The sequence below is a fragment of the Rhinatrema bivittatum genome, chromosome 6 (assembly GCF_901001135.1).
Source record: "Rhinatrema bivittatum chromosome 6, aRhiBiv1.1, whole genome shotgun sequence".
Classification (NCBI taxonomy): Eukaryota; Metazoa; Chordata; class Amphibia; order Gymnophiona; family Rhinatrematidae; genus Rhinatrema; species Rhinatrema bivittatum.
Window position 1 is genome coordinate 72,194,055 of NC_042620.1, and position 27,569 is coordinate 72,221,623.

The 27,569-nt window shown below is 38.7% G+C and overlaps 1 protein-coding gene across 3 annotated transcripts in view; it reads left to right on the top strand.

Moving 5' to 3' along the window:
* The window catches only part of EPC2 (enhancer of polycomb homolog 2), a 308,407-nt gene that overhangs the window by 237,136 nt on the left and 43,702 nt on the right, over positions 1-27,569 (top strand). For all 3 annotated transcript variants that reach the window (XM_029605440.1, XM_029605441.1, XM_029605442.1), the window contains 4 exons: positions 6,888-7,036; positions 8,103-8,235; positions 18,317-18,508; positions 24,113-24,202. In XM_029605440.1, coding sequence (XP_029461300.1) covers positions 6,888-7,036; positions 8,103-8,235; positions 18,317-18,508; positions 24,113-24,202 — 564 coding nt within the window. The remainder of the gene's footprint in view (positions 1-6,887; positions 7,037-8,102; positions 8,236-18,316; positions 18,509-24,112; positions 24,203-27,569) is intronic.

Sequence of the window (27,569 nt, forward strand, 5' to 3'; positions counted from 1 at the left end):
CACCTTATTTATTTATTTTTTAATTTATCGCTTAAGCCTGAGATCTAAGCAATTTACAAAATTCACATGGTAGGAGCAATGGATGGCTGGCACCATCTTGTGCTCCTACCATGTGACAGGGGCCGTCCAATGGCACCGGTAGCCCCTGTGACATAGTAAGGGCAAAGGCTATCGGCGCCATTTTGAATACCGGCAGCCAACGGCCCGAGTGCAGGAGATCGCTCCAGGACCCCCGCTGGACCACCAGGGACTTTTGGCAAGTCTTGGGGGGGTTAGGAGTGTGAGGGTTTATTCGTTAGTGATACTTTGTATTTGTGGGGGTTCGCCATACGTTTCGTGACCCCCACGAATACAACGAATATGGCACATACGTTGCGGATTGCCAATACATTGCAAACAAATGCCCAGCCCTATCAAACATATAATTTATAATACTCCTCATCTCTTGGACAGAAATCATACAAAAGTGTAATATTTTTCCCATGTCTCAGCATACTACATTAACAAAAGAGGGGGGAGGCAGTGAAAAACATATAGGGAGTTTCCATTAAGGCCAAATTCTTTAAAGAAAGAAAAGGCCCAGCACAGCTATCCAACTAATTTTTTCATGTGCTTAATGGTGAAGAGGTGATAGGCCTCCTGGCATCCACAAATTCCTTCAACTGTCATGGGGTAAAGAATATAAAACTTTCCTCTCCTCTCCTAATAAGACGTTTGCAGGGAAAGCGAAGCATAAAGGAAAAACCCAATCCCACAACCTCTTGCCGAAGGGTTAAAAAACCCCGGCGTTGGATTTGGGTAGTGGTAGCCAAGTCAGGGAAAATTTATAGGAGAATCAAAGAAAATGATAGGATATTTCCTGAAATAACTCTTCATTACAAGGTTCAAATCATTAGACGTAATGAAAGATACCAAAAGTGTTCCTCTATTACCTCCACTGAATTTTCCAAAAAAGCTGAAAGATTATTTTGAAAAGGGGCATTGGCAGTAATTCTGTATGATCTGGAGTTTGGGAGAAAGAAACAAGTATTTATAGAGGGAAAATTTTCATCAGCAAAACCCAATTTTTCATACATAAATTTTTTTCAGCATTATATAGGGAATTTCTCCCACTACTCCGGGAAAATTTATAAGGCGTAGATTTAAGTATCTGGCCTTATTTTCCAAATGTTCTAAGTGCCGCGCCAAAACATCTCGATCTTTTATTGCTGCCACTTTAAACTCTTGGGTGTTCTTCTCCTTTTCCTCCAGACTCATCATTTTGGTTACTAAAGAGTTGACCTGTAGTTGTAATTCTTCTGACTTTTTCACACACTTTAAAGTTGAAAAATCCAATTAATTTTTAAGTAAATTTAATGTTGTGCCCAGTCCTGTCACCAGATCCCAAATAGCATCGAGGGTAACCACCTCAGGGCGAACCGGGATCTTAAAGAGGTCTCTGCTTGGAACATTTCCTGGAATAGAGGTCATCTCCCCCATATCAGTGTTCAAAATCAACCCCCTTGCCTCCTCAACGGTACCTGCTGGTCTTGTACCCATTTGTCCCTCCATGGCTCCTGCTGGGAGCAGAATCAGTTCCAGCTCTGTAGAGTTTCTCCTGGGTTGACACCAGAAGAAAATTCTTCTGCAGGCACTCTGCATCTCCCTCTCTGGTGGTTGCTGCAGTTCGGGGCTCAGGGACGCTTCCTTTGCAGGCAAGAAAGGCTCTCCCCCGCCGCTCTGCACACCAGGTTCCTCAGCTCCCCGGGATGATGTTGGTAGCGACAACATGAACTTAGTTATCTCCAGTTGTTGCGCCGATGAGGGGATGGTCGCCGACGGGTAGATCCGCACCTTCCCCTTGCGTTTCGAAGGCATCTCAGGTAAGAGGGGAAGAAATCTTCTCAGCGTGCTGGAGAATCTCTTATTCATGTCTCGTGTGTGCGGCCATCTTGGCTCCTCCATGCTTTTGTCTTCAAATGAATTTCACTACTTGAGACTTCCTTGTTTGCTGTTTTCAGCATACAGTGTACCTCAGGCGTTTTTTTTACCCTTCTTGTTAGATTTTTTTTTTTTTTTTTTTTTTTTTTAGCATTTTGAATTTTTTTTTTGTTCCCGTCATCTGGCTTGTGTTTTAAGCCACAGTCCATTGATTAGAGGTTTTCTTTTCTGATTGCCTTTCACTAAAATTTTTTTTTCTTTGATATTGCCTCTCTCATTTTTTTTCACAATTTAATTTTATTTGGATTTAGCATGCCTTTTCATTGGTAACCAAGGCAATTCACAGATACAGTCTGAGAAGCAACCCAGCAGCTCCAAATTTTGCCTCAAAAGCAGATAGAAGATGTTGTCATGGACCATCATAATGTTAGCTGCCGGTGTTTGGGGAAGGAACATGATTCAAACCTTTCTCCATCAGTGAGCAGGATGATCAGCCACACATATGGGGTGATATCATCCATAGCACAGACATGGAAAAAAACCTCTCTGAGCCCAGAAAACCATAGAAAACCTTTTTTGAACATGTGCAGATGTTTCCTTGCAAGCCTTCTCAGTCTTTTTTTGCCTGCTTAACTGAATGGACACATGGTATTCTCTCTTCCTTTAGTGTAGATTTTTTTTCAAATTTTTCTTGTTAAAAGTGCTTTTTATTTTTAGTGTAAGCTTCCTCATTCCTATTACAATTCAGAGTTTTGTTTGGATACTTTTAAGCCTCCCCACCCTCAACGTTATTGCTGAGTATTAGCAGTTCTGTGTGGAACTTACTTTTTCACAATAATTTCATTTGATTTTCCCTTAACAGTTTTTCACACTATAGCACAGAAGCAGGCCAGAGACTGCAAGAATTACTCCTCATACTATCGGAAGATATTTATAATGGGCTATGACAAAATAAGTGAAATATCCCAAAATAGATTTCTTCTATTCTGTTCTCAACAACATAGAACAGGAAGGTGCCAGTATTCTGCTTAAGAGAGAGATCGGCATTCAGTCTAGCATCAGATGCCATCTCTCATCACTGGGGAAAGAGACTATTGTACACATCCATCAGTATCCCTGGTGGCGAGAACCTTAGTAAAAACTCATAAGAGCTCATAGTAGCCTTTTGGTCAGGACAGATTTGGTTTCCAGTTTCCATCAGGAAGCCAATAAAATTGGACATTTTTCCTACTCTGATAATGCAGAACCAGAGAACATTATTTCAACCTAGCCTTCTTTCCTTTTACTCTCACAGCTTGGATGTTGAGAAGGAAGTAATTCACTCCAGTGGCTTCTCCGATAGTGTCTCAAGTTCTTCTGACTTCTATTAAAAAAAAAAATAATCCACTGGAAGGGTATATAGGTGGAGGAGGTTGTTTTCTAGTGTGACAGCAAGGCCCTAGACCCTTCCCCTATCCTACACAGCAACTGTTGAATGCCTTCTTACATATCTCATCGAGACTCAAAACAAACTATGTTAGGATATACCTAAGTGCAGCTGGCGCATACCATCACCATCTAGAAGGAAAGCCTATTTATGTACAATCCTTAGTTGAAAGATTTATGTGCTGTTTGTTCCTTTTGAAGCCTCCTATCAAACTAGCCCTGTCATGGAACCTTACCTTGGTTTTAACACAGCTGATGAGAGCCCTTTCAAGCTTCTGGTCTCCTATGCATTAAAGTTCCTGACATGGAAGGTCACTCTTTTGGTGGCAGTCGCTTCAGCCCCCCTGAGTCACTGATCTCCGGGTTCTAGAGACTTATCCACTTTATACTAAATTTCATCACAATAGAGTAGCACCATGCCTACATCTTAAATTCCTGCCTGAGGTTGATTTAGGCCTGAGGTTGCATTAGGCAAAAATGTTACATGGAGTTGAAGCTACACACTCATGTCTCAGTACTGTTTAGACACAAGCTCCTGATCAGACAGCAGGTTTGAACAGTTTGCTTTCCATAAGCTTTTTATTGTATTTTTTATGTATTCTGCCTTTCAGGTGCTTCAAAGTTGGATTACATTCAAGTCCTTAGTTTATTTTCCTGTCCCTAGGGGACTCTCAACCTTTTTGAAAGTTAGAGCCAAGACCATACCCCTTCTCCCACCTGGGTCCATTTTTACCATTTATGGTTGTCTTAAAAAATAAGATAATAAAAGAGAAAAGAGTTTAGTACCCTGTTGTGTTTATTCTTGCTCCTTTTTTTTTTTTTTAATTTGAGGAGACACCTTTTTTGTGGAGTCCCAAATGAATGATTCACTTGTCTTTAGAGAAAGAAAAGTTGCTTACTTAGAACAGATATCACTCTATTCTCCCTACTTCCCTTCTGGAGTTGATCTTACTGGCTCAGTAACTGAACCAAGGCATGCTGTGGCAGTGCGGGAACCACTCTAGAAGATTCCATTTGGTGATGTTGGTATGACTGTATGATTTAGGGTCTTCAGAGAACACCTTTAAGACAATTTTGCTTTTCTATAGCAGGATGGCTCCTAACTGAAATTAATTGTGTATGAAGTTACTGTTATTTCACATAGTTCATTGAAACTTTGGCAACCTTGAATCAAATATAGAAACAGTTATGTGGACAGTGTTTGTTTGTTTTTTTCATCTATACCTAATATTCTATTTTTATTTTTTTTTTAGTACAAATAGCAACAGTGTGATAAAAAGTTGTTAGTTTTCTTGAGCCTCAGTTGCTACAACTTTCTACCAATGTTGAAGATTTATCTGGGTATTCTAGCTAAATAGAGTTAGATAATTTATTACCTGTTACAAAGTTATAGAAGCACAGTCTAATTTGAAAGATTAAAAAAACAGCTATTACTATTGCTGATGCATGTTGACATCTGGAAATATTTGTTTTTATATGTAAAATTTACATCTCTCTACATTAGAAAAAACACTGTTTTAATAAAGAGAATACCCTGAATAGCATGCTACAGGGATGTACAGTTAGTAAAATTGTGTGGTGTTCTAATCACTATAGCTTTAATTATACCTAGCTTTAATTAGATGCTGTAAACAAATTTCACTGAGAAAAGGTCATCATTTAGTTCTGCAGCAGCACTTTTTACAGTGAAAATGAGCAGCTGTAAAGTACTGTAACTTCTTTTAAAATGTATTTTTACGTTGCCTGGGAATTATTGAGCAATTTTGCAAAGTGTAAAAGTCAAAGCTTAAATTGTGGGCAATGTAACAGTTTTCATTAACTGAATTAGATTGGTATCTTAGCAGTGAGCCTTGACTTATTTGAAATAGCGTAAAGATTTTTTTCTGGAATATAAGAAACTAAAATGCAAGTAGGACACATGGAAGAGGCTTGGTGATGAAAATAAATGCACCATTGCTTAGAGTCAAAATACCTAGTTTATGGGATTTGCTTTTTCATATGCAAGTGTGTGCTTGAAATTTACATATTCTGTTTACATTCCTCATTTCCCCTTCTTCCCTACCAAATTATATTATATGCAGCTGGAAATAGACTCCAATCCAAATTCCTCTCCATTCAGAACCGATAAATCAGAGGTTATCTTTCCAGCATTAAAATAAAAAAATAACACAGCATGAAGATTCATGGCTGTTCCCTTTAAAATAAATTGAAGTCTTTATAAGGGACTTTATGAAATAAGAGCAACAGATAAACAAAAGGCTGGATATCTTTATTCTTCTCGCCATCTGCCTTTGATGTCTTTGGTTCACTGTTATTTTGTTTTCTTTCCTTGCTATTGTCAGAGTAAAGTATCACTGTATAGCCTAGTGTGTAAGGTTTTTTTTTATATTAAGAGTACACAAGTAAAGCCAGTTTCCAGGCGCTTGTATGCAAGAATTGCATCTGAGCTAGGAATTCTGGAATGTTTAAATCGAATCCTGAGTATATGTTAAAATGATTATTCAGGTACTTGGATGAGGCAAAGTTTGAAAAATAGTTACCTCAGAGAAACAAAAGGAATACAACCTTTGCATGTAATGTAGCGCATGTCTATTGCACAATTTTAGTTCTGAAAGACACTTTGTCTTCTGTGTAAACCTTTTCTGTAGGGCTTCATTGTATGTCATTTGATTTAGGGAATACTTCATTCTTGCAAGTCAGCTATTTTCTGTCAAGCAACAATTTGATTTTGTTCCCTTTTAAGTTAAAATTCTATAAAGCTGTAAGACAAAGTAGTCCAAGGAATACATTCATGTGCAGGGATTGTGAGGTAATCAATTTGCATACTCCTTGTTATATAATACAGATCGCAGTTGTTTTCAGCTTTTAGTATTTATGTTAGGTTATTGATCCAGCAAAATACTAGAGCACAATTTCTCCTAATGTGTCAGGGTTAGAACAGAAGTCATGCCATACTGAATCAGACCAAAGGTCCATCAAGCCCAATATCCTGTTTCCAACAGTGGCAAATCCAGGTCACAAGAAAGTGACAGGATCCCAAGGGGAAGATAGATTCCATGCTACTTATCCCAGGCATAAACAGTGGATTTGTGCAACTCCATCTTAATAATGGTTTATGGACTAATAGCTTTCACCACATCCTCTGACAATGAATTTCAAAACTTAATTATGCATTGAGGTAAAAAAAAAAATAATGGCTTAGTAGTTTTAAATGAATCACCTAGTAACTTCATTGTGTATCCCCATGTCTTTGTACTCTTTGAAAGAGTAAACAACCAATTAATGTTTACTCGTTCCACTCCACTTATTATTTTATAGACATCTGTCATATCTCCCCTCAGCAGTCTCTTTTCCAGGCTGAAGAGTCCTAATTGTGGTATAAATATGAACAACGTGGCTGAAGTAAATAGGGTTCTCATACAATTAGAGGGTCCATTCTTTGGAGCCAATGGTTTCAAATCTTAAGATCCCCAGTTGGAAAAATAAGCTGTGGCACTGCACAGTCTTCACACACATGTTCTTATCAAATGCTTCTTCCACAGAATCGAAAGAATGATGAAGCTTCCTATGAGAAGATGTTAAAGTTACGAAGGGAGTTCAGCCGAGCTATAACCATTTTAGAGATGATCAAGAGAAGAGAAAAGACAAAACGGGAGTTGTTGCATTTAACGCTGGAAGTTGTGGAGAAAAGGTGAAGTCCCTTTGGTGTAATGAAAATGAAAACCTACAAATGTAAATTACTGTGTGAAGTTGGTACTTTTTTAATGCAGCAGTACTAGATAGGTTTCAGTTTCTTAGCTCTATTTTTATTCATTTGGCCTTCTATAGTCTTTTATTTCCTTAGGATGGTATTTATTTCAAGGATAATTTTCAAAGCCATGTAAATTGACTGTCTGTAATTTCTCCTCCATCAGTAGGATGGAGAGAAATCCAACGTACGAACCTTTAGCCACATTTACAGGAGGCATCCCTGATGGCATGTTTTGGTTGGGATCGGAAAATAATGTCCATAGATTGTATTCTGAATTCTGTGCGTGTTATTTCCCTTACAAAATCTATCCTCAAAAAAAGCAGGTGCAAACGCAGCACATTTCCGAGGGAAAGTATGCATGTACTTTCTCTTTGAAACTTGGTACAAAATATATGGGCATGAAGTACCCATAGACAGTCTGAAATTTGCCACCTTCATTTTCACATTTTCTTGGACTAAAAGACATGCATCTCTCTTTTCAATTTTTTTGTCCACTCTTTAAAACATGCTGTATTCATGTTTTACATTTAGCCCTGTAATGCTTACACAGTGTTTAGTTCATCTGTATCCTGTTTTAATTTTATAATTGTGAGAAGAACTGCCAGAACTGTAAATACTAATGTTGCTGAGGAATTAAATACATATTAAAATGGCCTAGAGAGATTTAAGTTAATTTGCTTAAATTTCTGCTTTATTATGGTAGAACTGTTTTGAAGGGCTAAAATATTTCTGGAAATGTTTTTAATTGCTTTAAAGACTTTAATACTTGATAATTTAAAATGAGGAATTTTGGTTTCTTGTATCTGTTTTGTCAATATGGCTCCTATTTGCTCAGTATTCTAATTTAAATCACTTTTTACCCATCACATAATGACAAGAGGATGATAGGATAGAAATCTTAGACTGTAACTGAAATCATTCAGTAAGTTAGAAAAAATTATAAGAACTGTTGTGCTGCAGATATTTTAATGTCTCTAACTCTGCAGTTGAATAATATGTATTCTAGGTATCATTTGGGTGACTTTGGAGGTGAAATCCTTAATGAAGTGAAGGTCCAGAGACCAGAAAAAGAGATATACACTGCTCCAACATCTCTTCATAATGGAAACCACCACAAAATCCCAGAATGTAAAGTTAAGGTAAGATATATTAATAGGGCTAATGTATATATATATATATATATATATTTTTTTTTTATAATTTAAAGTTTATTGGCATCACAACATACATGGTACTTACAGAATGTCAATGTTCTGCAATCCGATAATGTGATCATTGCTCACAGAATTCTTGAAGGTTGAACAGACAGTAGTAACAAAGTATTTTACAATACATTACAGTGGTATAAACTTATATTAAATAAATAAAATGTAATAACATGTTAACTAAATAGTGGTTTATTGGCTGCCAATTCACCATATTGTGTGTGGGGTTTTTTTTATTTTTCTCCCCCCATCCTCGCCCTGCCTCTACCCCTCTACAACGTTCCAAAACCGCCTCTAAGTGTAAGACGATAGCTTACTTACAAAGTCAGATAATATAGGTGTAATATGGATGTGGTAATGAGGGTATTAGTATCCCCATATATGGATGGCTACGTACCGGGCATGTATGACATACAGTTGATATCCCGAATAGTAAGTCTAATACTTATACCTATCAGCTGGAGCTGGTCTGCCCTCTCTTCTTCCAGCTAGTATAGGGCTGCAGACTTTTTCAAAACTATGCAGGCGGTCGCATTGAATAGCTGTTAGCTTCCCCATATAAAATACTTTTTCCAATCTAGAGCAAAAGTGACTTGGGGAGGGTACTTCAGCTTTACGACACCACAATGCTAGTTCGCATTTAACAGCAGAGAACACCTAATGTATCCATCGTTGTTCGTATAAAGAGCCTGCATCGAAAGGTGCAAGCAACAGGCAAACTTTAGGGTCTGTGGGAATAGTAATGTGGGCTGGCCCGTAGACAAAATCACAGACAGCCTCCCACAACTTTGTCACATTCAGACATTCCCACCACATGTGTAGGAAAATCCTTATTTGCTCATACCCTTTCCAGCAAAGATTATCTGTTTACCCCATACATTTTGCATAATTTTTCTGGTGTTAGGTACCATCGGTATAGCACCTTGTATCCATTTTCTTTTATGGTGGTTGACACAGAACTTCTACTAATAGCAGTAAAGATTTGATCCCATACCTCATCATCTATGACTTCCCCACGTCGCGTTCCCATGCTCGCTGAAAAAGCGCCTTGCCTTGAAAAGTCCCCTTGATAATAGTAATAATTCTGGTTATTGTTTTGGTAACTCTATTGGATTGGGAACATAGATTTTCAAAAAGGGATTTACCCTTACGGAGTTCCAATCCTTTGTGCGCCGTGGCGAAATAATGCAAAATTTGGTTGTATGCATAGATGTCTGTGTCGGGCAGATGATAAAAGGCACTGTAATTCGGAGAAATGTAGAAGTTTCTGCCCATCCCGTAGTTGATCCCATTTATAAAGGCCTTCATTCCCCCATCTTGTGATTACGCTGGGATCGTTAGCCAGTGGGAAAATTTATCATATAAAAATGAGATCAAATGGTAAACTTGTTTATTATCTACTAATCTGATTTTCCACTTTTCCCATACTTGAAAAGGGCTAATATTTTAACCATTTAGCTGTCTGAGTATGGAAGAGAAGTTTTACTGCTTTTGTTTAGAAGGCAAGTCTGGCAAATGGGTATGTCTGCTAGGTCTTAATCCCCACAGGACTACAAGTTGGCTAATTTCAATCTGCAAAATACAGCATTAAATGTTAGGAAATATTTAAGTACAGCTATTCATAATCTGAGTCAGAGTGTAGTGGACAGAATCTTCTTTCGATGCAAAACTTCTGCAATTTGTTTGCAGCATCTCAGAACAGGAAGGTGCCAGTATTCTACTCAAGAAAGAGATCAGAATGAAAACTAGAGTTGCATGCTTTCTCACTATTTTGGGAAAAGGGATTTCTGTAGGAATATCCTCCCATATATCTAGTGGCAAAAAGCTTAATAAAACTCAGAAGGCACCAGAGGATTTTGATTCTTATAGCACTCTCTTAGCAAAGGCAGATTTGGTTCCTAGTCCATTGAGAATTATCTAGCAGGGAACCTAGCAAGTTGGATATTTTTCCAGCTCTGATTATTTAGAACCAAGAGACATTACTTTATCCCAGTCACAGCCTGGATGTTGAGAGGGAAGCAATATGCTCCTTTGATCTCTTCAACCCACTGTCTCAAGTACTTCTGGCTTCTGCGAATGAATCCATGACTAGTTCATGTGATTGTAAATAGAAATGGCTTTGTTGCCTCATGTGAGGGCAGAACTCTAAATCCCTTTATCTACTCTGCAAATATACTGCTTGAATACCTTCTACATATCTAAGTTATCTCTGTTATGGTACATTTCTCTGCAGTTGGCACTTACCATCACCTTGCAGAAGGACGTCCTATTTCTGTATAACCTTTAATTGTAAGATTTATATAGGGCTTGCTTAATTTGAAGCCTCCCGTCCATGTATCCAGTCTCAGTGTCCACTTTGTTGCCTGAGACAGAGATGAGTTAATTTCCAGCTGACAATGTCAGTCACGGAACCCATCAGGTTGAATCTTCTCTAAATCTAAAAACTCAGAGCTAAGGCCCAATACATATTCAGTCAGTAGCCCTGATGGCTTATCTGGGTTAATCTGTGGTTTTAGATTGTTCAGTGACTTGTCTCAGGGCCTTCTGGCTTCTGGAAAGGCAGTGCGCCAGAAGGTTTTATGGTTTCATATGGAGGTAATTTACCATCTAGGAACACAGTGATACTTATCCTTTAAATTGATGCATGCTATTTGTATACCTTGTTTATTGCAGAGTCTGTTTGAATAACTGATCAGTCCACATTCATCTTAATGCAATTGGTACACCGCCAATCCACCATCTTGTAAAAAGGAGCTCTTTTCTGTTCAGCCTGTTCTCAGGTTGATGCCAGGTTTGCTTCAGTTGAGACCCCCTTTAAAGCTTTCTTCCGTGACATGGAATATCAACATTATTTTTACTCAGCTAATGAAACTCCCTTCTCCAGACTCTTGTGCACTCAAGTATCTTAGCTAGATCATCACATTTTTGGTGTTATTTCAGCCCACAGAATCGGTGAGCGCTCTGCCTTATCCTCTTTATTCTAAATTTCATCTTACAGGGTGGTGCTCCACACCCTTGTCAAGTTCTCGCCTGAACTGGTTTTGGTTTGCCATCTGAATGAGTTGGTTATCTTTCCAATATTTTTCCCTTATCTGTGTGCACATAAGAAGTTCCACTTCATACATTAGACTGCAAGAAAATTGTTGCCTTTTCTATGGAGTGGACTAAAGCATATAAGAAGTCCACCTAGGTTTTTGTTTCTTTTGATCCTTAAAAGCCAGGACTCGTGACAAAGGATATCATTTCGGTTTGGATAGTAAATGCCTGTTGGGGCAAAAAATGTTTTGGCTGGCCTTGAATCTGCATCTGCTCAGACAAGAGGCTGGTGTTCTGCCTCTGAACTACAGTGTAGTTCTGTTAAACTAAAGCAGAGCAACCCACAGAAGGTTTTCAGCAGGTTTAAATTCAAGACCTACAACCCCATTCTCGAGGAACCAAATTGGTCCTAACAGCTTCTAAATGGGTACAAGAATGCCAGGAATTAGATGGCTAGGAAAGCCAAGCTGAATGAACTTATGAGTTCTTCTTTTATGTTTACGGCTGTCCAAAGTATATTGATTTCCATTGTGCTCAGATCCCAGACTAGATTATTGCCTTGAGAAGTCTTGTACCTGGACTGTGAGGGCTAAACCTATAACCTTTCTCGGGTACTTGATATGCCTGCAGTTTATAATCAAAGTCATATGTTTTGTTCTTGTTGTATGTGCCCAACAATAGACCTATATTTGGAACCTGAATCCAAGTGTGGCTTACCTGCAGGGACTCCTCAACTTGACATTACCTCACTCATTTGTTATGCCTTGGGAGGGTTGACCTTAGAAGGGCATGCTAGACTAATACTGTTAGAGTGCTGTTAATATTGTTGCCAATTTGAGGTTTACCGCACTTAAGAGATTTTCAAGGCAGCAGCATGGAACGCTGTCCATATATTCACCATCTTTCTTGTCTCCTCTGGGATTCTAGGTTGAAACTGTTCTACAATGCCTGGTTGTGAATTAGAGTCCAACTCCTACCTTCCTAGGGCTCATTTCCATTGGCTTCCAGATTTGTCTTCCTCTTTGTCATCTTCCATGTTTTATGGTTCAAGAATAGAGGAATAAAATAAAAAAGAAGCTTGTACTTAAAACATGTCTCTCTTTTATCTGTTGGCATTAATGTTTTCTTTTTATTTCAAGACAGACATTAGAGATTCATTATAACTGTTTGTCATCAAAGAAAAGTTAATTGTTCGCCTTTGATTGGTCTCTGAAGACAGTGTAGCATGTCTAAGCTATGCTGGAAGCCTGTGCTTCCAGAGTATCAGCCTAGTGATAGCAGAAACTCTGGACCCGAATCGTGGTAGGCCTGTACCATGATCCAAGCTGAAGGCCAACCTAAAATTAAGGTATTGGGAGAGTAAGGAGTAAGGGAGGTGCCCTGGAGAATTAAAATTTTTAAAAATGTATATATTTAAAAAAAAAATATATTTTTTTTTTAATTAGATGGAAGGGATTTTAGGGAACCTGCAGGCTTAGCCTGGCAGGGTCAAGCCTTTGGAGCTAGGGTGGGAGAGGAGAGGGGTATTGGGTTAGAGCCAGTAGGACAACAATCATGTTTTTTTTGTTTTATTTTTTTTATTCTGCACTTCGCTACTTAATTGGCTATAATCTTTTGGATGTAACCAACTAAGGCTTAAGTTATCCATAGCTGGATAGGTATGTTTAAAGTTATCCGGTTATGGTTAGCAGGATAATTTTAATTAGGAATATTTAGTGGGATGTTTATCCTATTGAATATTACAGATAACTTATCTGGCTAACTTTAGCCAGCTAGGTTATCCACTTTCCCAGCTACTGTGCCTAGGTTTCTTTCCTGTTCCAATACCATTGTCCCCACGTGACATCTGGCTTCGTCCCCAATTCCTCACGAAGGGTCCTCTTTGGTTATCCTGTGCTTTCTTGAATTCTGCTACTGTTACTGCCACAATCGCTTTCACTGAAAAACTGTATCATACGGTATGTCCACCACCCTTTCTTTGAAGAAATATGTTCTGTTAGCCCTCACTCTCTACTCCCTTTGAATCTCATATCATGACCTATTAAGTTATACAATCAGCCGGAGCATGGCAGGTCTGATGACATGGGAGGAACCTCTCATGCATGCTCAGAAGCTTTCTAGAGTAACTGTAAGAAAATCCTCAGACTGTACATGTGATGCATGTCATGTGATATGGTAACATAGTAGATGTCTGGAAATGAAGACTGTTGGTCTGTCTAGTCTGCCCATTTATTCCATTCCACTGTGATATGGAAATATCCCAGCTGCCAGACATAGAAGCTTGATCAATTTTAGGATATCACTCTTTATCATAGTTATTTTTTGTTGTTTCTCATTGGTTCTTTACCATTTTGGGTAAATGAGCAAACAAATACCCTTGCTTAATCCAAAACCCAGACCTCCCCCCCATTTCTTAGTATCAAGCATTGTAATAATCTAAACTACCAAAACTAGTGAGGCTGTTGCCAAAACATCCAGTGCCTAGGTCCCAATTTTCCTAGTGGATGGCACCCAGTAGCATAAACCTAGCTGGTTTGCCTGCTAATTTGGGTCCAACCCAGCTGTATCCCTGCCCTTTTAGTGTTACTTGCTGGATTGCCTTCATCAGAGAACAATTATTTCAAGTAGGCAAATACTTTTAGGATATGTTGAAGTCTCCATAGAGTTCTTCATAGATTACATTAAGTTCTGTTAAGTTGTGTAAAACATTGACTAACTTTTAAATCTTGGAATTGCTGGACAAACTTGATGTCATTTTCAAACTCTGTCCACTTAGCTCAGACTGATATTTTGAATAATATATATTTTGCCTGAATTTCCTTTAGGAGATAATAGCATTTTAACTGACATTGGGCCATATTAGAAAAAACGTTAATTCTTTGATTATGGAAAAAGTCTTCATTGAATAAGGTGCATTGTTTATGCTTCTATTGTTTACCATTTCTGTAGCTGCAGACAGGTGTAGCACTCTTGCCATGTTAAATTTTAAGATGTCTGGTATTATTTTACTGCTTGGAATCTTATCTTTAAAAGGCATATCTTGAAATTGTAGTTAGTACTGGAGATTTTAGTATCTAAAATGCAAGTGTTTGACGGACTATGTCTTCAAAAATGAGTTGTCCAATAATTGGATGAGAATGTGATTGTATGACTAATGCATTGTTGCATTTCCAGACTCCAATACACAATAAGAAGCTATGTGCACTAAAACACAAGAAAATAAAGCGTACTCTTTAAATATCTTTTAGGTATTGCCCATAATTAAGCACATCCTGCTCTGCATGTTTAAATTAAAATAAGACTTATGAAAAATGTATGTGAGATATTTCTGTGAATCATAGCTTGATTATACTTAGCCCTACTTAGCAGATTAGATGTTTAACATAAATGCTTTTAGCAACATACTAGTCTTGTATAGGGACTATATCATAGGGATGATCAGTTCCAGTCCTTGAAATCTGTATACTGATCCGATTTTCATGATAATTACATCACATCTGTATATAATGGCCCTGATTTATTAAAGCTTTTCCCCATTCTGTACACGTAAGGATGAAGTAGTGTGGTTACTGTGTTAGTCATCGTAAATATATAGAAATAAATGACAGCAAACAAGTTATAGATGATACCTTTTGATTGGACTCACTTAAAACTCTCAAACAGTGTTCATAATGTATCGTTAGTCCAGTAAAAAAGTATCGCCTACAGTTTATTTGTTGACCTTTTTTCTCTGCATGTTATTTATTTTATTTATTTAGAGATTTTTCTATACCGCGGCACATGCAGCACATCACCTCGGTTTACAGCAAACAATGCAGCAACAGGCTTTACAATAAAATATTAAACAGAGCAGTACATGTAAAATGCTTAAACAGTTAACTTAGCAACTAGAACCTTTAATAAATATCTTTAATAAATCTGGCTTAGTGAGCTTTGTTAAATAAGAATTTGGTTTATTTGTATTTTGTGGCTTTTCTGAAGGTATGAACTGATGGAAGTCTTCATAGGATTATATCTGCAATAACATATGTTAAGTATCTAAACATTTTCTGTCTCAAGTTTAGTTTCGTTGCTATAGACTGATACTGCCCTCCCTGAGGAACAGTGTTGGCATCCTGTAGTTTGAGTTAATTACAGATTTGTTTTTTGCAGAAAGAAATCTTAATTTCATTTTGTATACTGAATGCCTTGAACAATGTCTCTCAAATAATAGCGAGTCCCTTAAGTTAAATAGATTTGTTCTAAAATCTTTATCAAACTAGAAACCATCTGCCTATCATAAACTATATTTTAATTAAAAACAACCAAGAGTTCTTTTGGTAGATATCAGCCTGTGATAAGTATGTTAAATTATATCATCTTCATTTTAAATTAATCTGTGAATCAATTGAGCACTTTCAGTATAACTGGGAATGTTCAAACATATTTTCTACCATAGAGTAGCAATTAAAACACTAAATCTTCAGAGAAAGATACATTTAAGTATATCTAGTCCAGGCTTCAGATTAAAACCATTTGTTAGGATTCCTGTAAAATTTCAGTACTATAGCTAGATGCTTTTTGGTAAGCAAAAACATGCAATCTCCAACCAAGTTTAATTCAATTAATTTATGGTCATTTTTAGTAGTTGCAAGCTATGGCATTGGTTTCTTCAATTCCAATGCATTTCCTACTGATTTAGTAGAAATATTTAATATTTAGTTTTATTGTCACATTCTGCTTGAAAGAAGTATGCCTTGCTACAGCTTGAGAGGGCTTTCCGCTGTACAGGATCAACAATATGGAATCGGCTTCCCCTGGATGCTAAGGAATGCATAGATTTAATGTTCTGAAAATCTGTAAAAATATGGCTATTTAGGCAGATTTCTGTTGAATAGTAGAAAGCGCTTGTTTGGGTTGCAAAGTGTAGAAGAGTGATGGATCCTTTGTTAGTATGTTATTTTATTATTAAATGTTATTGTAATATGTATCATCTGTGATGTCTTTATTGTTCCCTGCTGGGAGTGATGGTGTAGGGATCCAACAGATTAAAAATCAGAGTATTTTGGAGGGAGGAGGGTACAACTATAAGGCTTACTGTTTATGTGACTATTAAATGCTGGCTAGACATACTTCAGAACCAAGGTATGTCAAGCCCTGTGTTCATATGTTTCATTAATAAACAGGTTTTTTAAATTTATATTTTATTAATTTTCAAATAATGCAACAAGACAACCTTGTAAGGAAATACAGAAACTCAGTCAAAATTAAATCTGTGCCCATCCTGACTTAACTCCTTCCCTTTTTTCATAAAGATAAAAAGTGTGCATACTTTTACCTGCAGTGGATGGGAGGGGCAGTTTTCAAAAAGGCTTTTTACCCAGGTTAACATGTGTTCACCTGCATGCAAAATTCTAATTATTGCCCCCTGTAAATATGCAGGGTCTCTTTAGGGTTCTATCTCTTTTTCAATCAATATTAAAAACCCTCTATTAGACATCATGCCTACCTCACCTTAGTGCAGCTGTGACAGGTGGGGACCACCACAATAGTGGCAGTTGTCATCGCTCTCTCCATCATCTCTCTCTCTCCGTCTTAGGCTTAGATGTGTTGCCTTTGTGGGTACCTGAACCTTACTTACCCAGTTGGACAGCAGACTCCAGAATGAGTGCTGTGCCATAGTATTAAGGCCTGAGCCATGGGACTGGCCCATTATAATGTACATTTCTGCCCTTTAGAAGCTGAATAATAATGCAGTTATTGTCATACTCCTCTTAAATGTCAAATGTATTGCTGGCAAATAGGGATGTTAATAGAGATGCAGTGTACATAAGAACCTAAGATTTGCCATACTGGGTTAGACCAAAGGTTCATCAAGTTCAGCATCCTGTTTCCAACACTGGCCAAGCCAGGTCACAGGTACCTGGCAGGATCCCAAGGGGGTAGATAGATTCCAAGCTGCTTATCCCAAGAATAAGCAGTGGATTTCTGCACCTTTACCTTAATAATGGTTAATGGATTTTTCCTCCAGGAACTTATCCAAATCTTTTTTAAATGCAGCTACACTAATAGCTTTCACCACATCTCCCGGCAATGAATTCCAGAGCTTAATTATGCGTTGTTAAAAAAAACATTTTCTCTTACTAGTTTAAAATGTATTACCTAGTAACTTTATTGTGTGTCCCTTGGTCTTTGTACTTTTCAAAAGAGTAAACAACTGATTAACGTTTATTTGTTCCATTCCTCTTGTTATTTTATAGACCTCTATCATATCTCCCCTCAGCCATCTCTTCTCCAAGCTGAAAAGTCCCAATCTCTTTAGAATTTCTTCATAAGGGAATTGTTCCATCCTCTTTATCATTTTGGTCGTTGGAGAGGGAGGGAGGAGGGATAGTGAAAAATGATTTATATCAATCCATCATTTCATCCTTTAGACATTAGTTATCCCATGTTAGAAAAATTTCCTGGATTTCAAAAATGTGCCATCTGAAAACATGCTACTACTATGTTTTCTAGATAATAAACATATAGATCATTTAAAACAGTGTGCCCAGATCGCAGTTTGAAAATGCTGTTGGCAAGATATGATTAATTGTAGCACTTCTTAAGAGGGCAGGTTTCAGAAGCTATTTACCCAGGTGAAAGTGCATTCTGAAAATTTCCCACCTGCTTCATGGGCAAAAAGTAAGCGTGGCATTCGACAGCACACTTACTCCTACTTGCACTGAGTGGAGGAATTTCCAGGGATTGGGATAGGACAGAGAATGTGGCAATATGAATAGTTTGGAAGGGAAAAAGTAGCTGATGAAAAAGCAGGTGTGGGCAGTTTTCAAAGGGAAAAGTACATGTGTACTTTCTTTTTGAGAACTGGGGCAAAGTGAATAGAGAAAAATACCAGTGGACTTCGCAACTACCCACAGTCATTTGAAAAATGTATTAGAATGATAACTTCTTTTCTGTTCAGCTTATATAATATCGCACTGTGTTCTTCCTTGCCCAGCATCCTCACCATGTGTCTATAAAGGAAGAAGTTTCAGAAGTTGTCCGTCAGAAGAAGAAATATCCAAAGAAGCCTAAAACTGAGACTCTAATAACACCTCCGCAAGTCACTACTGAGCCATCGCCTGTTATCAATAAGAGTGACATAAAACAGTATGACTTCCACAGCTCAGATGAAGATGAATATCCACAGGTGTGTTAATGTACCGTGTTGGAACATAGGTAAACTGCAGTGATAACAGCAAAGCAGAATCATCATCATAAATTGTTGATGGGTCAAAAGAAGAGTGTTCTAATGCATATATTATGAGGATATATAAAAGTATTTTGGAGGATAAGCTTCGGTGCTAAAACGTGGATATCATCTAGTAATATTGGATAGTACGTATTCCCATCAAGGGCCACAACAGATCTGGTTTTCAGGATATCCACAATGAATATTCATTTCTATTTACAAACATTTAGTCTAAGAACAAGGCTAATTTGCATAACATGGTCAGCTCAAAAACTAAACATATTTACTGCCTTGAACTAGGGAGTTGTGAATCCTTGAGACAGTATGTGCCAGTCTTTGGTTCAGCTGTGCTAGATCTCTGGGAAATTCATGCAGACGTTTTCTGTGGATGTTAAGATACTTAGCACTGCTCAATCTGGGAATCTATAACAGATATAAATCATTGAGCAGACATTTCCTAAAATTGTCTTCGTTTCCCTGAGTGATTAAGTGAAAACAATCCCTTTTCATGAGGATACTCCTGACAGAAGCAGCTCTTTGGCATAATTTTATTTTACAGCATTTGCATGCAGGTTGCTAAAAGATGAAGGGTTTATGTTAAAGTTTTATCATGGTGCATGAAATGGTGCACTGCCATTACGTTTTACATGCTGGTATAATACACAACTTCATTATGCATTCCACTTGCTACAATATGCCTATTTTAATCATTTAACTGACTTCTCTTCTGACAGGTATTTTGCCTCTTAAGGAATAGGGAAAACAAATAAACCCAAAAGATGAAAGGATACACTAGTGGTAGCTAAGTTTCCATTCCACTATCCTTATCTCAGGCCCATACCTTAATAACATTTGGGGTCTGAATCACATTCCTTGAGGGAACAGCACAGTTTTATCACTTGCTTCTTTATATTAATATATTAGAACTGAAATGTGTAATTGTATGACCATTCAGGTCCATTTTAAATATGGCATAATTTCTGACTAATGTGCAATGACTTTGTACATATATTGTAGTTTGTTTATTACATGGACAAGAAAGAAAGTAATCAACCACAGAAGTGGGTGATGTCATTCAGTGGTGCTGAGACGGAATAATTCTCTCAGAGCTCAGAAAAAACAAAGAAAACTGGTGCTCTCTGGTCCATCTTGGACTAAAGAGATCTCAACAAACACCCAAAGAAAGAAAAAGGAACCATCCTCTCATTCAGAAATGAATAATTGGCTGAACACACTGGATCTCAGATGCTTACGTGCATATTTCAATCCACAAGCCTCACAGGAAATTTCTACTGTTCACCATAGCCAACAAGCAATACCAGTATTGTGTTCTCCCTTTTGGCCTCCTGATGACATGCATGGTGTTCACAAAATGCCTTGCTTTAGTTACAGCTTATGTAAGGAAGAAAAATGTCTTTTTTTTTTCCCCCCTACTCGAATGATTGGCTCGTATCCAGCAATACCCTTCAGGAAGTGCAAGCCTCCACTCCACTCACTGTATACAGTGAACATCGTTCAGTTCATAGGATTCATCATCAATTTCCCAAAATTCAATCTGCGACTAACAAACAATAGACTACATAGGAGCTTGTTTGGATACCACAGAGGGAAAAGCATTTCTCCTTCAACAGAGAGTATACAATCTTACCAAAATAATCCTAACCCTTTCCAAATAAAGGAAAGTTTTGGCCCACTTCTTCATGAAAATGCCATATGGCAGTAACAGTTCATGGAGTACTATTTGCACTTCTCCACATGAGACAAGCTCAATAACACTTAGAGTTCCAGTGGAACCGCCATCTGTAAACACTATCACACAAAGTACATATCTCCAACACCCTCATCCAATCTCTAATCTTGTGAATGAATCCTTCAAATCTGTTAAGAGGACACATTTTTCACTAACCTCAGCTTCAACTTAGAATAACCAAAGATGCTTCCTATCAAACTGGCCAATGCAGCCCCGTTTGGCCGCGCATTTTTGACTCGCTATTTTTACCCCTTATACTTCAGGCAGGTCAAACAAGGATTTTCATTTACAACGCAAACTCTTTCCACAAGGATTTTTTATTGTATTTCTTATTATAATCAATCATGACAACTTCAAAGTAAGATAAAAGCCTGTCAGGCTAGAGCTACAGCAGTTTCCTTATCCATAGAAAAAATCTGAAACACTGCCACTTGTCTTCTAGCCATTACTGTCTAGAAAATGCTTCACATCAAGATAGTAGTTTTGGCTGAGCAGTCCTCAAAGCAGTGGTGTATGGTCAGGACCTTCAAGGAGGATTCAGTGAATCCCCAACCCTTAGGCGTCACTACAGGGTGTCAACTGCCACCCCAAATTTATGCATCAGGGATAAACCAAAGTCCTGCCAATCAATGGCATTATACCTTGCTACAACCCCCCCCCCCCCCCTCTCCATGGCCAGCAGGAGTCATGTTTATCCAAATGTCATCTCCTGCTGCTGCAGGGCCAGTCTCACAGCTGTTACTACGAGACCAGCCCCACGGCAGCAGGAGATGATGTTTGAATAAACATAACTCTTGCTGCTGCCCACCCCACAATTCAGCAGGCTGAAGAGAGATTGGATGCGATGGTCACCAGCGGACTGTATCCCGTTGGCAGCCAAAGAGAGGAGCAGGACACTTTGGCTGCCAGTAGATCCCATGCCGCTGGCGGCTAAAGAGAGAGATCGGACACAGTGGCCATCAGTGGACCCCATCCCACTAGCAGCTGTGAAGAGAGGAGGAGGACACGATGGCCCAGGCCCTATACGTATGTGTGTGTGTGGGGGGGTGATGTATGTGTGGAGGGGTGATAGCCTGTGTGGGTGGATGCCTGTGGATGGGTAGCTGGGGGAGAGCCTGGGTGTTGGGGTGGGGATATATGTTTGTGTGATTGCCTGTGTAACTGTGGTTGACTACCTGGGTGGTGGGTGATCACCTGGGTGTGTGTTTGTGGGTGGATGAGTACTCTGTATGTATGGGTGAGAGAGGCTGTGGGGGTGGGGGGTGAGAGGCTGTGTATATGTATGTGTGTGTGTGGCTGGGTAAGAGCCAGTGTGTGTGTGGGGGGGGGGGGGTGAGAGCCTGTGTGTGACTGGCAGTGTGTGGGTGTGGATGGATGACTGTGTTTGGGTTGGTGGGTGACTGCCTGTGTGGGTGAGAGCCTTTGCATGTGGGTGAGAGCCAATGCGTGTGTGTGTTTGTATGTGAAGGAGAGCCTTTGTGTGGGTGTATGTGTGTGAGGGAGTGAGAGCCTATGTGTGTGTGTATGAGAGAGAGAGAAGGAGGATAAAGTTTGTACATATCTCCTTCCTCCATTCCACAATAATCTGAGTCGTTGTAAATCGAAATATCCCAGGTATGAAGAGTGGGAGATTTTTTAAATCCTTATTAGTTTAGTTATTGGGTGTTATTTGATATGTCTGCTGTTTTGAAATATTATATTGGTATTTTGGGAAATTTTATAAACATTTTTGAGGTTTTAATTATTGGATATTCTATTGATCAGTTTTTAAATTGTTTTTTTATTAGTACGGTTTTACTTTTAGGATGTTTTATATTTCTTTATTTTACTGGTTGTCTCTTATTTTGCTTTTGGTAAGGGTCTGGGTGTTCTGTATGTGTAATCAAGGTGAGGATTCTGCTTGTTTACAGTTTCTAGTGGTCTATAGCATTCAGTCTTGTTCTGTTTTCAATAGAAGGTGTATTGGTCTTTAGGGCCAGATGTAATATTTGCAATGTTGCTCTTTTGTGGGTAAGGTTGTTGCTGTTGAGTCCTGGAAGTTAGTGTTGTATTGAAATGTCAGATTTGACTCTTGGGGTAAACTGTATTCTTGGCAGGCTGTGATAGCTTTTATTGGAGCTATGTAAGTATTATCCAACTGAGACAATATAGGACCTGTCTTTAGATGTGAATGTCTCTGATGTGTCAGCAGGGGCTGGAAGTGTGGAAGAAATGATGGTCCTTACAAGTTCATAATAATTGAGTTCTTTATTACAAAGAAATTCCCAAGGCTTAAAGGTAATCCAATCACATAATATGAATAGTCCCCCGACATGGACACTGTGTTTCGCCGTGAAGGCTGTGTCAGAAAGGACGAAAAACTAGAGTTTATACACTCATAGAAATGATCCCTTTTATATCAGGAAGACACAATGAACTTGTAAGGACTATCAATTCTTCTACACTTTCAGCCCCTGTTGACTATTCACTTAAGTGTAGAACTGTTCTTCAGTTTCCTTTTGGAACGTCTCTGATCTGACATCTGAAGAAGGGACTCATGTAGTTTTAAAAGCTTTTGTACAATATTTTTAAGTAGATGTATTTTTTTATTTTATCGGTATTTTCGGCAGCCTGGCTTGTTTTATTTTCTAAATAGGTATATTGGTGTTTTAGAGCCTGATGTAATATTTGCAGTGTTGCCTTTTCGTAGGTAAGGTTGTAGTTTGAGTGCTGGCATTTAGTGCTGTTTTTGGTATGGAAAGTTTACTATAATGTAATTGTTTATTCATGGCTTTCTGAGGGCCAAGCCCATCCCATTACATGTTACAACAGGCCTAATGTCATATGAGTTCCATGTGTCTTTTGAATCTAGGGGGGAGAGGGTTGAGGAAACGAGACTGCTGAAGACCAGTGGGAGAGGGAGGGGAGGGTGGATGGGTGGCGCATGTGGGAGGGGAGAGAGGACTGAGGGAGTGAGACTGAATCCCCTACTATAAATGTCAATGTACGCCTCTGCCTTAAAGGCTTATTTAACTAATTCTGTCAACTCTTTCTCCAGCCTCTGCCAAAGTATGGGTTGCGTGTTCCACTGCCAATATAAAACATAACAAAAACATAGACACCAAACCCTCAGCTTGAGAGTCTCCACTTGTGTAGCTGAGTACAGTCATACTTGTCTAAGAGAAAGCATAGTTGCTTACCTGTAACAAGATGTTTTTCGTAGACAACAGGACAAATCAGCCACATAGTCCCACCCTCTTCCCCTGATAGTTGAAGATTAGCTTGCTTTAAAGACTGAGGAGATTCGCATAGTGGCAGCTGTGCAGCAATCCCTGTGCATGCTTAGAAAACCTCACTTTTTCTGAGCACTGAGAGAGCTTTTCCGTCTGCGTCGTCAGATGACATCATCCACTTGTGGGGCTGATTAGCCTTGATGTCTATGAAGAACACATGTTACAGGTATGCAGTTTTGCTTCATGTCTCTGGTTGTTACCTTCAGCATCTATGTAAATTGACATCTGAATAAATATATTTTTTGCTGATAATATAAACCCCTTGCTTTCACCCCTTCATAACCATAGAGGATTTGCATCCTGTTTCTCAAAGTTCAGATTAGACCCAAATTGTGCAAACTAATGAAAAATTTAGTAAGTCAGTTATAATATTGTAAACCGTTCATCAGCCAATGTCATTAGGTATCTTTATTTTCAAGCATGTAGTCAAGGTGATTATGATTCATGAGCATGCATCTGATAAATATCTAGAGATGGTACCTAGTAAACAGATATTTGTTAACCTTTTTTTTTTATTTGGTTGGGGTTGTTTGTCATTAGGTGCCGTCACCAGTATCAGAAACAGAAGAAGAAAATGATCCTGATGGGCCATATGCTTTTAGAAGAAAAGCGGGTTGCCAGTATTATGCTGTAAGAATGATTTTTAGTTTTTCATTTTCATTATTGCATACTTTTTAAGCTGTTTAGCGCACATCTCCACTGAGAGGGATCCTTCATAGGCGGAATTCATTGTACTTTGAGAAATGTGTGTACCTTAAAAACATACAGCTAGAGCCACTAAGCTGCAATCTTTTTTTTTTTTTTTTTTTTTTTTTTTTTTTTTGCGGGAGGGGTCCACTATCGCTGGGGAGGGGGGGATGTCGCTGCAATTGTGGGGTCCCTCCCCTGAAAAAACATCACAACTCTATGGCACTTTATTTTGTATTGCAGCCAAACACCACAGGGCAAAACAATGTGGCTAAAGGCCCTTTAGGTGAGTTCCTGACCCCAGCTTTAAGGGATCGCCATTGCCTTAAAGAGCCAGCTGCTGAAAAAATAGCCCAGAAAAGTAACAAGAGTTGCACGAGGGTCAGGGCTGACCCCCAGCTCAACCCAAAGCCACTGACACCCCAAAGTTTAAAAAAAAATAAAAATGTACATTTCCTGTGGGGTGATGGACCCCCCCCCCCTCCCCAAACCCTGCCCTCACAAACTAAATAGTGCTCTCCCAATTCCCCTATCCATATAGATACATACACTATTTATTTATTTATTTTTAATTTTTATATACCGATGTTCCTGTATAGAATACATATCGCACCGGTTTACAGAGAACTGAACTGTCGCCTCAGGGGTGGATACATTGAAACAAGGTTGAAACTGAAACTTACAGAGAAACCAGTGGAATGCAGTTCAAAAAATGATTAGCAAAATGAAGTACAATTCAAAGCATATGTCCAGTGTCCACTATGCATAGTATGCAAGCACAGTATGCATAGTATGCAAGCAAGCACAGTATGCAAGCATAGTATGCAAGCACAGTGTCCACTATGACACTGAACCTCCCCATCGGAGCGGCCTCGGAGGGAACTTCCTTATCCCCCCACCCCCACATTCCCTTCCCATCCCCTACCTCCCCTGCCCTTTCACCCCTACCTTTGATGATTTCTTTTTTTATTTCAAAACTTACTTCTGCCCAGCAGCTGTGCAGAGGCCTCTGGCCATGCCCCCAGACCGCCCCTTTTGTAAAGCCCCGGGACTTACGCACGTCCCGAGGCTTTACGTGCGCCGCTGGGCCTTTTGAAAATCCGGCCCCAAATGTATAAAATTATATTGGGCTCAGGAGAAACCCTCACCCCAGACTTCTAAACTTTAAGAAGCTCCCTCAGTGATACCCGAGCACCACCTAGCCTTGGGCCCGGTCGGTGCCATTTTTCAGCTATTATATTTTGCCACAGCAGTCCTTTTTTTTTTTTTTTTTTGTATGACCCTTTAAATGTCATGCAGGAGCCTCAGCACCCGCCTTATTGTTCTAGGGCTCCCACATCACATTTAACGATTCCTCAGGAAGTGTTGTTTTATCGTGACTGACCACTTTTTTGGTTGGCTGCAATAAGCTATTAACATGACATTGGCTAATAATGACCTGCTTTGCATGCATTTATAATCTCCAAGGACAAGCAGGATAGTAGTCCTCTCACATGGCTTTTCTTGCATTTTTCGGGATTTTTTTTCCTTATCTGAAAACTAACATCCTGCTGTTCTCGGAGAACACCGGTTATAGGTAAGCAACTCTGCTTTATTCATGCATGCTAAGCAGGTCATTGTAATGAGGGAGGGAACCTGTGCCAGGGCCGTGCAAAGTATTGCATATATTGTGCAGTATCGCCACTATAGTGCTCTACTTAATCCGTGTTAGAGCACTACCGCTTGCTTGATGCATTTCCCAGTATGATTGTAAAAAATTAGAAATCAAAGGTGGATTCTTCCCTTACTTTTTTTCGGAGTTATGTAAAGTGCTGCACTGTAGGTTTTTTTTCTATGGCTTCATAATTTATTTATTTATTCATTCAGTTTTATATGCCGTCATTCGGTGCAACCATCATAACGGTTTACAAAAGTCAAACAGAGAATAAACCATTAAAAACATTGATGCATAAATTAAAAGTGGAAAATAAAAAGGGATCGGGGAGAGGTTGGTGGAGAAAAAGGGAGCATAAGCAAAAGAAGGGAAAAGGATTATGGTAACAGTATTGGTATTTAAACATCTTCAGGATGGTCTTCTAGTGTTGTTAATTATAAGTTCATATTGCTATTATAATGGTCGTTGCCAGACGATATTTCATTATCTCTTTTGCATGAGTATGGTTGGTAGTCTTGGTTAAAATTAGATTGTTGAAATAAATAATCGCTAACGTGGACTTTATGAAAAAGAAAAGTCTTTAGATCCTTCTTGAAAGTTTTGATATTAGTTTGAGTTCTTAAATAAGGTGGTAAGGAGTTCCATTTTTTAGGACAGGCAATGGAGAAAGCTCTATTTCTTGTTGTTGAAAGATGAGCATCTTTGATGGGTGGAATAATTAGACGAGAAGTGTTATTTGATCGAAGATTCCTGTTGTTCTGTAGCGTGATTTTTAAGTTTGTTTGTGGTGATTGGAATGAATTAATTTGTGTATAATTATTAAAATATTATAATCAATTTGTAATTTAATTGGGAGCCAGTGTAGTGAAGATAATATAGGGGCAATGTGATCATTCTTTTTTTTTTCCAGTTAAAATTCTTGCTGCAGAGTTTTGAAGAATCTGTAAAAGCTTGACGTTGATATATGGAAGGCCAATCATAAGGGAATTACAGTAGTCAATGGTTGAGAAGATAATTAGTTGTAAAACTGTTCTGAAATCTACTAAATTTAGAAAAGGTTTTATTCGCCGTAGAATTAGGAGTTTGTGATAACCTTCTTTGATTTTGGTGGTAATGTAGTTATTATAAGATAGGTTATTGTCAATTATTACTCCAAGGTTTCTGGCGTGATTGACAGGGGATATTGGCTTAATTTGATTGTTAGTTATGAATAATGGTGGTGGTAATACAATGGGTTTTTTGTTCATTATAAGTATTTCGGTTTTATCAATGTTGATTATGAGTTTTAATTTTGTAAGGAGTTGCTTGATTGATTCAAGTAATAAAGACGTGTCTTTATCCCAGGACAAGCAGGATGCTAGTCCTCACATATGGGTGACGTCATTCACGGAGCCCTTAAGCGGGAAAAAACTTCTGGCAAGTTTCTAGAAGCTTTTGGTTTGGCTGCCTGAGGCTACTGAGCATGCCCGGCATGCCATGATATTCCCTGCCACAGGGGTCTCACTCCAGTCTTCTTTTTTCCGCGCTGCTGACTGCATCGCGTTCTTCTTAGGAGCCTGTGATTACCTCACAACGTTACAAGTTTTTTACAACTTTTTTCACCCTACCGGGTCTCATTCGGTTTGTCACCGGCTGGTGACAAACACCATAATTTTT